The 16,200-nt window shown below is 32.0% G+C and overlaps 1 protein-coding gene across 1 annotated transcript in view; it reads right to left on the bottom strand.

Annotated features, from left to right (window-relative positions):
* The window catches only part of LOC107022336, a 3,514-nt gene extending 1,291 nt beyond the window's left edge, over nt 1–2,223 (bottom strand). The window contains exons 1-2 of the mRNA XM_015222976.1: nt 1,955–2,223; nt 386–591 (exon numbers count right to left, since the gene is read on the bottom strand). Of these exons, the coding sequence (XP_015078462.1) occupies nt 386–591; nt 1,955–2,223 (475 nt within the window). The remainder of the gene's footprint in view (nt 1–385; nt 592–1,954) is intronic.
* Between the last annotated feature and the right edge of the window lie 13,977 nt (nt 2,224–16,200).

Below are 16,200 nucleotides of genomic sequence, written 5' to 3'. Positions count from 1 at the left end.
TCCTCAACTCTAGCCAGTCTTCATCACGTCAGATTTCAGGGTGAGCTATTGTCCCTAGCTCGGACTGGATTCTCTCTCATTCACGTCTTGATGCCTTGAAGTTCTGGAATGGACTAGCCGTTCATTTATTTTAGCTTCGTAGATACTCTTAGATTTAGTAATTTGAGGATAGATGTTCTTGTGGTGATGACTTCCAGATTTTGGGAATAATAAGTATTAAATTTTAGAAGTTATTTACTGGTTATATTAATGAGTTTTAAGTCTTCCGCATTATATTCTGTTTATTATGGTTGAAATATTGGTAAGAATTGGGATTAGATTGGTTGGTTCGCTCACATAGGACAATAAATGTGGGTGCCACTCGCGTCTCGTTTTGGGTCGTGACAAATATCCTTCAAATTGATAGTTGAAGATGATGATGATGCCTCATCAATTTTTGAATTAACATGTCCCTTATTTCCCAATATTATTGGAAATGATGAGTCGTATGACGACCTTTGAGAAGACTGAGAGGTCGATCTTCCTCTTCCTCGATTTTTACCCCCTCTGCCACGTGCTTGTGACCAAGGAGGAGGGTCATTTCCTCCCATGCTGTAATAACAAACTTATTAGTGATAATCAAAATAATCATCAAAGTCCAAGTAATAAAGACTAATGACTTCTTCATAATCTTGCATAGAAAAGTAGAAGTCGTCATGTATTATTGACAATATCAGTTTGTCAAGAATTAATTCTTGAATATCTTTTTCTAAAGGGAGTACCTTTAGAATGGTAATTAGAGATCTATCATCAAAGAAAAATGCAAAATAAGACATACTAAAAGTTTTTGTCTAGAAGGTTAGATATTCCCTGGATAACAAGTCTGGGAGGGAATTATCAATTCCTTTTTTTATATTGAATTTCAAAATCAAAAGGGGTTAGTTGGGCCTGCCACCTAGCAAATATTAACTTCGAAGCATCGTGTTTGAAATCTTTATCAAACATGTATTTAACAGATTGGACATCTGTTCTAATAAAAAAAATTTGATTATAAAGATCATCTTGAATTTCAAGACGCATTTAACAATACAAAGCATTTCATGTGCTATAGTCACATATCTGCGCTGGGCTTCAGTCCATTTACCTGAATGAAAACGAATAAGGTATTCATGTTTATCATGAGGGTTAACTTGTTTAAGAATCCCTCCATAACCAATATTTGAAGCATCAGTTTCAATAATTTTGGTCCATGCTGGGTTAGAAAGAGTTAAACAAGGTAAGGTTTTAATCCTTTGTTTAATACTTCTAACAAGCGTAGTAAGATTCTCATTCCAAGGGCACTTTTTACCCCTTTTTAATCTATCTGTCAAAGGTGCAAGATCTTTAGAAAGATTTTTATAAAAAGGGGAAATGTAATTTGAACTTCCCAAAAATCTTTGTAACATAGTCATGTCTGTTATAATATCAGGAAACTTTGACGCAAAATCTATAGATATTTGAATAAGAGTAATTTTTCCTTGACAAATTTGATGTCCTAGAAATCGAACATCAGTTTGAAATAAACTCATTTTTGATTTAGAGATAACTAAACCATTTTGAATAACAATTTTCTTGAAGATCTCAAGATGCTTAATATGAGATTCAAGAGTTTTTGAATAAACTAAAATATCATCAATATAAACAATTTTAAAATCCATACATAGATTAAAAATATTATTCATAATCTTCTGAACTTCAGATGGCATGTTTTTCAAACCGAATGGCATAACATTCCATTCATATTGGCCAAAAGGAATATTGAAAGCAGTTCGATAAGTATGTTCCTTAAAATCTGAATTTGCCAATATCCTGACTTCAAATCAAATTTAGAAAATATATTAGCATCATATAACCTTGTAAAAGATTTTTTTTATTTGGAATAAGATATCTAATACATTTTAAATTTTTGTTTAAAGTTTTATAGTTTATAACTAACCTTGGAACACCTCTTTCTTGTTCTGCAACTTCATTTACATAAAAAGCAGTACAAGACCAAGGAGATTTTGAAGGCTTTATTAATCCTTTCTGTATTAAATTATCAATTTCCTTTTTACAAAAATCCACTAATTCAGCATTCATTTGGCAGGAGCGAGATTTAGTGGGAATATCATTTTCAGAAAAATTATCTTCATATGGCAGAGTAACAATATGCTTTTTCCTGTCCCAAAAAGCACTTGGATGGTCTGAACAAATGTCAGCTGCCATTTTTCCAGAAATCAATTTAATTTTTTTTCTTGTATTTTAGCTGATCGAATAGATTCTGAAATATTCATGCTATATATTTTCATTTGTAAAGAATCAATATGTTTCTGTTTTAAATGGATTAATGTCACGACCCAAAATCACTAGTCGTGATGGCACCTATGTTCCCAACCGATAGGTAAGCGAACCCAACAAATATCACCAATTCAACTTAAACGTGAAAAGGTAAGTACCAAACTAATATCTAACATACTAAGATTCAAAATAAATGCGAAAAATAGAAAAAAACTACCCCAAGATTTAGTGTCATAAGTACAAGAGCTTCTACAATAGGATACAATTCCAACTAATATAACAATCTAAACATAAGAAATATCCTATAAGAATAACAAAATAACCTAATAAATAGAGGTAGATTGAAGGTGTGGGCTGCAGAATATCCCAAGCAGGGCACCACAACTCCAAGATAATTCAAACTCATATCCAATCTCCAAGAACGTGCCCGAAATTGAAAGCCAATCTGCAGCACAAAAGAGTGCAGCAAGTGTAGTATGAGTACGAAACCACGTGTACCCAGTATATCTCATTGACCGACAACGAAGAAGTAGTGACGGGAGTTTATATATGAAAAATTAATTCTTTAATTATAGAAGTCTATATGACACTTACTAGTCAAGTTTCATCAAATAGAGGTAATCAAACATCATGTAACTTTCAACCACCAAATAAAACACATAATCATAAAAAATGAAGGATGTCATGAGATGCGATGCAATATGATACTATGAAATGATGTGTCTCAGAATACCCAGTACTCTCTCAACCGTATATACATGATACTCCTCGGAAATACATCGAGAGTTCATGACCCATGGGGGACTCGCGAGGTCCATATACCGACACGGACGATCTCCACGTGTCTGTGCGGACGATCTCAACGCACTATCATAAAATCAAACAATTTCCGCACGGACGGTCTCCACGTGCCCCAATTATAATCTTAACATCTCACCATCCCCAGCACGTACGATCTCCATGTGCCCAACTTTTACTCAATCTCATGTCAATGCATGTACACAACATTATTTCAATAAAGGGGGATGATGATGCACCTCAATCAATTTATATCAGAATAATACATAACCACCCCAGTTATCACAACTATACGGGTGTAAGAAAGAAAACAAATTCACACAAGGATTTCAAGTCAATAATATATCAGCTAATGCCCATATGCTTTGGTATTCTCAAACTATAATCCACATTCTATAGTACTAACTTTCCCTTTTATAATTCTGGTACTCGTACCAATGCCCGTCACGCCATTGATACGAGACTCCCATCTTTCGCCCTTACCCCTTTGGCTATTTCATTTTTTTTTAATCTTTAATTGAGAAAACGTCCTTCAACAAGTCTAAAAGTCTTAACATACCTTTGAATGTTGATCATGTGTCACGAATCCTCATGATTTTGTCTTTCTCTTTTGTAAAGCTTCAGAATGTTCCCCAATCTATCAAATATGTAATATTCATAAGCAAGCGAGTTCATAAACACTCATATTACTACACTTCTAACCAAAACCAAGAACTCATCAAATTGCTAAAATTCAAGCTCGTAATTGCGGTGCCAACTAATATGTCACGTCTTATAATTATCTAAAAAATCAAGCCTAGTGTTAAGCCTCAAATTCTCCAAATATCTTAAATTCAATGATAATCATATAACATACAGATAATAATTAGTTATCTATCTCAATATAGAATAATAAACTTGATTTGCACTGTAATAACAGTAATTGAAATAGTCCGATTTTCAACCCATTCGCTAACACAAAATCTCAGAACGTCGAAATAATTGTCATCTATATCCTTGTATACAAATTCTAAATTTTACACGTACTACCTATGACCATCATTAACAAATCATTGACAGTTTCATAAATACTAAATAATAACTAAACCTTTGATATCATTAGAAAGTCATTAGCAATTAGCTTATCCTACCAAGAAACCATCCTACAACATAGAGTTAACTTTCCAAAATTTGCTTTCTTTACTTGTAATTACGTAATTTTTTTTTCCAGCCTAAATCTTGTCAACACAAATTCATATCCATTAATGATGAATCTCAATTGAAATATTTCTAACACCGAATTGTTGGAAACATTAATTTCTGCGTATTATTATTATTAGTTTTTACCATCAATTTGAATGTCCATCCTTAAAATAATGAACCATTAATGGTCATTAAATGCCTCCTTTAGGATTATCAAATTAATCCTAAAAAAAATACAATTTTCTTTCTTTAATAACAAATTTCAACCAAATGCAAATGTTTTGTTTCACTTTGAAATTTACTACTAATATAATAATATAATAATAACAACAATCTATTGCATTCTGACAACATACATTAATATGTAAAATTGGAAAGAATGAAAATTTCTTATTTTTACCTGAGCATGTTATTCTTTTTCTTCTTTTTGATCGCCGCCTCCACTTCTTTTATTTACTAAAATAAGAACTTATTAAACGTGACAAACCCACTAACCTATTATCACGTATGTGACCTAAGGATGATAAAATATTAATTAATTTAGAGAGTTGGCCCATTAACCCACTAATCAAATAATATTAATTAAATAAATAGTCTAAAATTTTTATTTTAATATATTTAGGGGAAGAGTCAAAATAATTCTAGTTCTCAAAACGACCTAGCGGGTCGTTACATCATGTACCACTAAAACAAATGTTCGCCCTCAAACGGTAAAAGAATAGAAAGCATGTGAATGGCTTAAACTAATATGGATATCTGATCCATGTACATGTTCGACTCATACTCCCTTGTAGCCTCCTCTATTTGATGATGCTTCCATATAACCTTTATTGAAATAATTACTTTCGACCTAAACTTTTGAATTTATCTATCCAATATAATAACTAGTTATCCCTCAAAGTAAGATTCTGATCACGTAATCACATACACATTATCCTAGATGGAACTTCTTCAGCATCGACTTATGAAATTTAATTTAACCCTAGTGGCAAAGCAAACTTGTAGCAATTCCACCAATACGTCGATCAATCTCGAAAGGAAAACTACACCTCATACTCAACTTGTTTTATTTTTCTTTTCAAATGTCATCACAGTCTTCATAAGTGTAACCTTCAATAGAATCCATTCTTTAATCGGTAACTCTAAATCACAAATTTATTATTATTTTTTATCTACATAATTTTTTTTTGCCTACTCTGAATCATGATGAACCTATCCCGAATTTACTTAACCTTATCCAAGGACTCTCTCATTTTGTATTGTACCCCATAACTAACATCATATAGACCAACCCAACCAATTGGAAATCGAATCACTTACTATACAAAGCCTTAAAGATATCATTTTGACGCTCAAATGATAACTATCGTGGTATGTTAACTCCAATAAAAATAAAAACTTGTCACAATGACTATCAAAATTGATCACACCTGTCCTAAGGACCTGGATAGTCCATTCAAATACACCATCAATCACAGGTGGAAGATTATACTAAGATCCACTTGAGTATCCAACTCCTTCTGCATAGACCTTCATACATGAGATGTCAATTATGTATCTCAATAAATACTAATAAAAAAAATGAGCATCTCATACAAGTGAACTATCTCCTGAATGTAGATGTAGGATAACTTATCCAAACTAAAAGTAATTTAAATTGATATAAAATATGTACACTTGGTCAATCGATCCATTATACCCCATATAACATCAAAATTGCATAAGAATACGTGGCAACCTTACCACAAAATTCATAGCAATATGTTTCCACTCCAACTCTAGTATAAGCATCATTTAAGTCATATTTGTTGTCCATATTTGCTCATAAACAATACATCTTAGTACACCTCGAATGAGTTGTGTACCTTGAATTTATGGCATCCTTCATGATCATTCTAGTTAACTGACCTATCCAAAGAAAAAAAAATTTATGATTTTTTTTCCCCTCAAATCTCCCTCATCATCAAGAATATTCTCCTTGGCTTCACCACATAACACCTTGTCTCGAATATTACACCCATTTTTATCATCAAAAAATTAAGTCTGAAACAAATAAGTACGACCTCACCTCTATGTAAGATAAAACTTTACCCCAGTTCAAAATATGAAGTCTCGAAAAATCATTGGCTAAGGATTGGATATCCATAACCCAAGGAAGCTCACCCACCTATAACAAAGCTAAATTTTCTATGCTCATAGTGTTTCTACTAAATGAATCTACTACTACATTAACCTCATCGCATAATAAAAGGTATATGTAATAGTCCCCGAAACAAACCAAAATCATCTCTGTCATCCCAAATTAATATTCCTCTTATTGAATATATATTAAATACCATCATGATCCTTGAATACATCACAATATACACCATAAAATAATACCCTCAAATCCTCATTGCGGATACTAAAATTGTCAACTTCAATCATTTATAGGAGAGTTCTTCTCGTTAATCAGTTTCAGCTACCTCAAAGTATAAGCTATCATTTATCTTTCTACATAGATACCCAATCAAAAGATAAATAGAAAGAAAGATCATCCAAATACAGTTGTTGTTCGGGCCTAAAACAGTATCTTACTGACCTCTGAATTCGATCTCCACCATTCAAATCAATGAACAACATGTCAGGAACACTCAATCCAAATTTTAGAGCGATCCAACGGTTAATTAATCAGAAAATACGATCTGAAGTTTGCTGGTCAAAGAAAAAAAACTGCAGCAAAACAAACCTTTTTCTTCTCTCTTCTCTCTTCTATTGTTAAAAGCTCTCTAAAAAGACTCTCTTATGTCCTAAAGTCTTTCAAAAGAAATACTAATGAGTAATTGAGTTATTCCCTCAAGACCATCCTCTATTTATAGAGTTGTGTTTTTCCTTACAAGTCAAAACCAACTGGAAATAGGATTACAATCCCAATCCTTTTCCTAATAGAATTGGAAACCAAATAAAGAGAATAAATCCAATCCATTTTCAAGTAGGATTAGACCATGAGCCCCTTGGTTGAAACATGGGCAATAGCCCAACATTGAGCTTTAGAAAACTCACCTCACACACATCAAACCATTGAAAAGCCGATTACTTCTAGGTTAATCTAGTAAGTGCAGGTGTAATGAATGCGAGCACCATCGATACTAACCAACTAGGCCTAAGAACTCCAAATATCATAGCTAAAATAGGCCAGTCCAATTTCAAACTGCCTCAATTCTCTTGGGATCCCTCCTAATACATTTCGCGGTCACTACACATTTCAACCATGCCACCAAACTAATCGAAACCCACACTAAAAAAAAACATGAACAAAGCTTAATTTTCTTCAGAGTCTAGAGAACCATCCTCAAATAATGCTCGTGATCCTTCCTACTATGGGAGTATACCAATATATCCTAGATGAAAATAATAACAAAGGAAACTCAATATGATAGAAACACCAATAAAAGTGTACTTGATCCAACAAAATTTTCTTACTCAACAAATCTTGTTACCGTTCTTTCAAATTCACTAAAGTATTCCAATAAGAAGTAATAGAAATAGGCCAAGTGTCTAACTATAAGTCAATACTAATTTTTATATCAAACTCACATGAAATGCCCTTAAAAAAACTCTTGCACCATTGGAATGAGCTCTAAGGAGACATATCATCACTAGTATCACAACTTAAGACGAATAGGTGAAGCAACCCTTGTTCCTCACATTGAATCTTTAGAGTCAATGATACGTTTCTTAAATGGGTAATGAGACTACCCCGCCACTTAAATTTTGAGATATCAGACATATTTGAAGTTAGTGTCTTACACTTATAGTCATAAATTTCATGACAATGAGAAATTCAATCCATATCCAAATGATGTTTAAGTCTTCCGTATATAAAATAACTATGGTTTTCCACGTGGCATATACTATTAAGTCAATATAAGATCGATGTAATCGATCTACCACTAAGAACCATCTACAGGTGTAGGAATATGTATAGATATAAGAGAAAGGTCACAAAGCATATCCAGATCCAAAATAAGGTACATACTTACGTAAATTGAAGTAGATCCACTTTCAAAATAAAATTATAGTCGATCGAGAGCATATCGAACAATACTTTGGACAACCCAAGTTACTCAAATACAATTATTTATTTGCGGAGGTAATATATCCAATCATCACTGTATTGATTCATAACTATTTTGTACCCATCTCTACAAGTGTTCTCATATAGCCTCATACAAGTATCCTTTCCAACATCCTATGACTAAAGAATTTTTTTTTCTCCCCTCTCAATTTCAACAGTATTACTGATCCTTAATTCAATATATAAAAAGCTCCTCACAATATGAATTGATCACTATTTATCATTAATCATTCATTTAAATATCCTTGCTAGTCGATACCAGTATAGCCTTTTATAATCTCTTGATGTATTTAACTTAACTAACCTTGTGGATTCTATCAAATGAATATCAATATGGTCATCGTACCATTCAACTTGAACTATTCAATTTATCTTCAATATACCTCCACTCTAAAGGATAAAAAAGGAAATCTGTCATATAAATCTTATAACAAATCTTAGTCTCTCAATATCATGAGAAGTGATCACATTTTATATCTCCACTCAACTTTTTCCCATAGCCTTACCATATTGGCTAAACTCTTATTTGATCAATTGAATATTATTAATCTTATCATTATCTTCAAGATATCAACATATACCTTTTCATTACTAAATTATTCACATATCATAAACACAGGTTATAAAATTGTCCCTAGTAAATTCAAATGAAGTTCAAGTATCCTTGTCTAAATCACACCTTGAGAAAGTTGTTCTTTCTATTTCAAACCTCGTCAATTTCATTATTAAAATTTGAAATGCTCAATACTAAGTTATTTCTCTAGCCACACAACTTATGTACTAAACTGCATAATATCATCCCCTACCACATATGTCAAATTTGAAAATATCTCCTCACTGTTGGTGAGAGAATGGAACAAGAAATTTCTGACCTTAAACCAAACCACACAAGCACGATAAGGAATGAAAGAAAAAAGTTTTCTAAAGTCCTATAGCCTCTCGAAGATAAGTAACGGACGTCTCCGCACCGATCTGCAAGACTCTACTAGACTCAGCTCTTGTACTCGTGAGACCGATGAACCTAGGGCTCTGATACCAATTTGTCACGACCCAAAATCACTAGTCGTGATGGCACCTATGTTCCCAACCGATAGGTAAGCCAACCCAACAAATATCACCAATTCAACTTAAACGTGAAAAGGTAAGTACCAAACTAATATCTAACATACTAAGATTCAAAATAAATGCGAAAAATAGAAAAAAAACTACCCCAAGATTTAGTGTCATAAGTACAAGAGCTTCTACAATAGGATACAATTCCAACTAATATAACAATCTAAACATAAGAAATATCCTATCAGAATAACAAAATAACCTAATAAATAGAGGTAGATTGAAGGTGTGGGCTGCAGAATATCCCAAGCAGGGCACCACAACTCCAAGATAATTCAAACTCATATCCAATCTCCAAGAACGTACCCGAAATTGAAAGCCAATCTGCACCACAAAAGAGTGCAGCAAGTGTAGTATGAGTACGAAAACACGTGTACCCAGTATACCTCATTGACCGACAACGAAGAAGTAGTGATGGGAGTTTATATATGAAAAATTAATTCTTTAATTATAGAAGTCTATATTACACTTACCAGTCAAGTTTCATCAAATAGAGGTAATCAAACATCATGTAACTTTCAACCACCAAATAAAACACATAATCATAAAAATGAAGGATGTCATGAGATGCGATGCAATATGATACTATGAAATGATGTGTCTCAGAATACCCAGTACTCTCTCAACCGTATATACATGATACTCCTCGGAAATACATCGAGAGTTCATGACCCATGGGGGACTCGCGAGGTCCATATACCGACACGGACGATCTCCACGTGTCTGTGCGTACGATCTCAACGCACTATCATAAAATCAAACAATTTCCGCACGGACGGTCTCCACGTGCCCCAATTATAATCTTAACATCTCACCATCCCCAGCACGGACGATCTCCACGTGCCCAACTTTTACTCAATCTCATGTCAATGCATGTACACAACATTATTTCAATAAAGGGGGATGATGATGCACCTCAATCAATTTATATCAGAATAATACATAACCACCCCAGTTATCACAACTATACGGGTGTAAGAAAGAAAACAAATTCACACAAGGATTTCAAGTCAATAATATATCAGCTAATGCCCATATGCTTTGGTATTCTCAAACTATAATCCACATTCTATAGTACTAACTTTCCCTTTTATAATTCTGGTACTCGTACCAATGCCCGTCACGCCATTGATACGAGACTCCCATCTTTCGCCCTTACCCCTTTGGCTATTTCATATTTTTTTAATCTTTAATTGAGAAAACGTCCTTCAACAAGTCTAAAAGTCTTAACATACCTTTGAATGTTGATCATGTGTCACGAATCCTCATGATTTTGTTTTTCTCTTTTGTAAAGCTTCAGAATGTTCCCCAATCTATCAAATATGTAATATTCATAAGCAAGCGAGTTCATAAACACTCATATTACTACACTTCTAACCAAAACCAAGAACTCATCAAATTGCTAAAATTCAAGCTCGTAATTGCGGTGCCAACTAATATGTCACGTCTTATAATTATCTAAAAAATCAAGCCTAGTGTTAAGCCTCAAATTCTCCAAATATCTTAAATTCAATGATAATCATATAACATACAGATAATAATTAGTTATCTATCTCAATATAGAATAATAAACTTGATTTGCACTGTAATAACAGTAATTGAAAATAGTCTGATTTTCAACCCATTCGCTAACACAAAATCTCAGAACCTCGAAATAATTGTCATCTATATCCTTGTATACAAATTCTAAATTTTACACGTACTACCTATGACCATCATTAACAAATCATTGACAGTTTCATAAATACTAAATAATAACTAAACCTTGGATATCATTAGAAAGTCATTAGCAATTAGCTTATCCAACCAAGAAACCATCCTACAACATAGAGTTAACTTTCCAAAATTTGCTTTCTTTACTTGTAATTACGTAATTTTTTTTTCCAACCTAAATCTTGTCAACACAAATTCATATCAATTAATGATGAATCTCAATTGAAATATTTCTAACACCGAATTGTTGGAAACATTAACTTCTGCGTATTATTATTATTAGTTTTTACCATCAATTTGAATGTCCATCCTTAAAATAATGAACCATTAATGGTCATTAAATGCCTCCTTTAGGATTATCAAATTAATTCTAAAAAAAATACAATTTTCTTTCTTTAATAACAAATTTCAACCAAATGCAAATGTTTTGTTTCACTTTGAAATTTACTACTAATATAATAATAACAACAATCTATTGCATTCTGACAACATACATTAATATGTAAAATTGGAAAGAATGAAAATTTCTTATTTTTACCTGAGCATGTTATTCTTTTTCTTCTTTTTGATCGCCGCCTCCACTTTTTTTATTTACTAAAATAAGAACTTATTAAACGTGACAAACCCACTAACCTATTATCACGTATGTGACCTAAGGATGATAAAATATTAATTAATTTAGAGAGTTGGCCCATTAACCACTAATCAAATAATATTAATTAAATAAATAGTCTAAAATTTTTATTTTAATATATTTAGGGGAAGAGTCAAAATAATTCTAGTTCTCAAAATGACCTAGCGGGTCGTTACAATTAAAGAGTTAATATCTCTAATGATTAGTTCAGTTATAAATTCAAAATTAATGGTATGACCATTATAATTCGCTGAAAAACCTTAAAAAGATAGATAGCATTTATAAAAGGAGTTCCGAGAATTATCGGAGGATGTAATTGATTTTTAACTAAAAAGAAAAAATAGGAATACAGACTTTACTCTGACAAATACAAGTATTAGACAACTTATACTTTATGTCTAAAGCATGATTAGATGTAGATTTAACAATATGAGTTGTTTTTTCAAAAAACCTTGAAGGGATTAATCCTTCCTGAATGCAACTAACGTTTGCACCACTATCAATCATAGCAATACTAGTTACTTTAAAATCATTATTAACTAGAATGGTACAATTAATATACCAACGATGTGCAGTAACAATCTGCATCATTCCAAGAAAACTATTATTGTTCTAGAAATAAGAGATTCATCTATCTCTTCGTCTACAACTGCCTTACCTTTGTCAGTAAGATGAGTCAAAGAAATATCTTTTTCATTTTCTAACTGCGAAATTCTATGATTATTAATCATTTGATTTTGTTTTAAAGATTTAATATCTTTTTTTAAGTTTTCAACTTCATGTTTCAAATCATCAAGAGAAGTATCTCTTTGGTTTTGACAATATCTTGCCCTTTCTTTTCAAGACGACAAAAGACTTCCTGCAAAGAATAAGGGCTAGGGTTATAATTTAAAGTTTCACTCTTCTTTGATTTTTCAAAAGATTTTGAAGAAGAGGTTTGAGAAGAAGCCATTTTCAAAATTTTATTTCTAAGATTTTCATCAAAAACATCTTTTAAAAGTTCAATGACATTATCAGAAGATATCATATGAAGATTGAAGTTTGTAAATTGAGACTGTAATTTATCTAAATTTGATTCTTCTATTTGAAAGTGTATTTTATAAAATTCATCTTGTCTACAGACACAAGTATCACCTGTACAATTGACACTTATTAGTAGCATCAGATTTATCATTATCACTATTAGAAGAATCTGAACTATAACGAGGAGAACCCGAATATGATTCGTACAATAGCTCATAAATTTTTTCTTCTGTTGAATCATCTAGTTCCAAAGCTTTAAGCTTTTCTGCCTTGCAGTTTGTAGCAAGATGACCAAATTTTCCATATTTGTAACATTTGATATTCTTTAAATCTCTTTTAGATAAATTTCTGGCAAATCTTGTTGCCTTCCTAGAAGCTTTCTTAGCTTCCTTCTTTTCCTTATATCGTTTTGAACGATGACGTTTTTTGTATCTTCTCTTTTGATCTTCTTCGGAAAATATCTTTTGATTTGGAATAGAAGGTCCTTCAATCCCAAATTGTGCACAAAAGTCTCCCAATTGAGATCGTTCTGACATTTGATTTCTCTTAATTTGTTGAGCTAGCTTAAGATCATTGCACAGATTTAATCCTTCTTGAGTACAAGTCCTTATTAATTTTCCATAAGTTAAAGTATCATAAGGAATCTCTGTATGATCCCCTCTTAGAGTTTTCTTCACTCTTTCCACAAATAAGGGAGGAACGCCATCTATAAATCTGGCTTTCCAATAACTTATTTTACTTTCTGGTAAATCCATGACCCTGCTTAGGAAGCTGTCTTTCTACCATCTGAATTTTCTTAAGTGTCTACACTAAGACCATTTAGCAGAGTTCTAATAGTTTCATTCTGGTTGGAAAATCTTTCATTAAAATGTTCTAAAATTGTGAGGACTAGGGTATAAACTGCATCCTCAGTCTTTTGACTAGTTATTTTTTCTGTTGGTTTTCCATCTTCACCAGTGACTATCTCCCTTTTTATCTCTTCTTTATATGCATTTGCAATGGAATACCTTTCTTCGGGAGATAGAAAAGTATCCCACCATCCTCGAAGTTGACCTGTAAATCCTGCAATAATCATCTTACAGGTAGCATGGTCAGAATTATTATTAGTATGCCTGCAAATAAACGAATACATCAGCATCCGATGTACCATGATGGAAACTTGTCGATCTGTCAAAGCATCCAGATTCCATTCATAAACCTCATTTCCACTGTATGACGTGTTAGTTTGATTCCAATATCTTTCCTCTATTAAGACGTCTTGAGGAGTTGGACGAGGGTAGTAATAAGTCATCATAGAAGGGATAGTAGCATAGTCACCTTTACCAACAATCTTTTGTTGATTACGATAACCAGATTTAAACCTTCTAGAATTAATCTCTGAGGTTTGTAAATCATCATTTTCAGAAAATTGTCCTTCAATTTTATTAATATTGGAAATACTAGTTGTAAAATAAATGGGTACTTAAACTAGAAAGTTTTTTATCAATAAGACTTTCTAAATCACTGAAAGTTTTTACTTTAAAATCAGTAGTATCAATGGGACGCTGGATATGCGTTGGTACAACATTTAGAGTTGTTTTAGAAGTAGAAGCAATATTTTCTTGAGGACTCCTTTGAAATTCTTTCACCAAAATAATTAATTCATCTAATTTTTTGTCTAGAGAACTAATATGTTCTCCTAAGACTTTAACATATAAACTCAAATAATTATTTTGAGCAATTAAATTATTAATTTCATTAATAGTAATCTGGGCAACATCAGTTTGGATAAATTTTTGAAAAGCTGAAAAAGTTAACCTAGTATTATTAGGTAATATGAACGGAGATTGGGGAGGATAGATGACCTTAGTAATAGAACCATCACTCTCTTTAAATGTTCTTTCAATAACTTTGATATATAAAGGTAAATAAGTTGTTATAAGCAGGGGAAAAAATAAATAATTTTATCATGTAAAGAACAAGTTTCATAAAAACCTTGCGATATATTATTTAAATCATCTTTGCTATAAGTCTCAAAAAATCAAGTTCTAAACTTGTTCCATTTTTTATTTTGAAATTCATTTTGAATATGTCTTCTTGCCAGGGATCCTGGACTAAAATCAATTTGGTGACTCATCATAATTCAAATACTGTTTAGATCCGACGTCTTATTAACGTCAAAGTCCATCTCAGATGGAGTTGATTCTAATTCAGACAACCTTTCTGCTGCCTGCACAATATTAGTGTTAGGGTCAATTCTTACCCTTTCCACTATTCTATCACTCATAGTATCACTTAAAGTGTGCAAAGATAAAGGTCTACTTCTAGCTGATCCGTAAGTAGAAATATCAGGATTAATAGGGGAAATATGTTGTATATCTGGCAAAGCTTTATAATCAGAAAAATGATCTCCTATTATAAACAGGAAGTTTCTCATTAAACTCAATACAAATTCTTCCGTCAAGATTTTGAGTGATATGAGAATGTTCACTATTAGTGGCTTCATTAGCTACCTGCCTTTGCGAAACAGCCGAGTTTAAAATCCATTTATCTGGAAAATTAATTTCTTCCCATTTAATGGGCCTTCTAGTGGTGATTTTAGATTTTATAAAATTAGTTTCAACCAAGATAGTTTCATTAGATTTATCAAATAATTTACATTTAGGATTTAACGTAGATAATAACTTATAATATATTCTGTAAGATAAACATATAAGTTCAGATCCAGGAGCATATTTATAGCCATGAGTCTTTAACATTTAATGTTAAGGCATCAAGAATATTAGCATCAGATAAAGACAGTTGGATATTAGGCCGAGTATTAAAATATACTGGGCCATATGCTACAGTAGATTCAATTGAACCCATTAAAGATTGTCTAAAATTCAATTTTCTAGCATCTCTTAAAGCAACTAAAAATGTTTCAGGTAACCCTTTAAGAATTAAAGGTTTAAAAGCAATTTGAACCATTCCTGTATGCATCCAATTATATTTAGTTTTATATAAATCAACGTCTTGTTTATTTAATAAACGAATAACATGTTCATCAGAATTAAGAGTCAAAGACTGCTCAGTTGTTTTCATCAATTATTTTGAAGAAAGTTTATCAAACCAACCATAATCATAAATAAGTTTTGTATCCACTTTAGGGATAGTCCATTTATTTAATAACTCAAGATTAAGAGGTATATCTACCTCTTCTAATCTAGTACTAGTACTTTTGATACTAGATTCTCCCAAATCCATGTATCTAGCAGCTTTCATATCTATGCCTTACACACATTAAATCTGCATCAGGTTCATAAAATATCTGGCTATATATATATATATATATATATATATATAT

The sequence above is a fragment of the Solanum pennellii genome, chromosome 1 (genome assembly GCF_001406875.1).
Source record: "Solanum pennellii chromosome 1, SPENNV200".
NCBI lineage: Eukaryota > Viridiplantae > Streptophyta > Magnoliopsida > Solanales > Solanaceae > Solanum > Solanum pennellii.
This window is presented reverse-complemented; position numbering and strand designations above follow the sequence as displayed.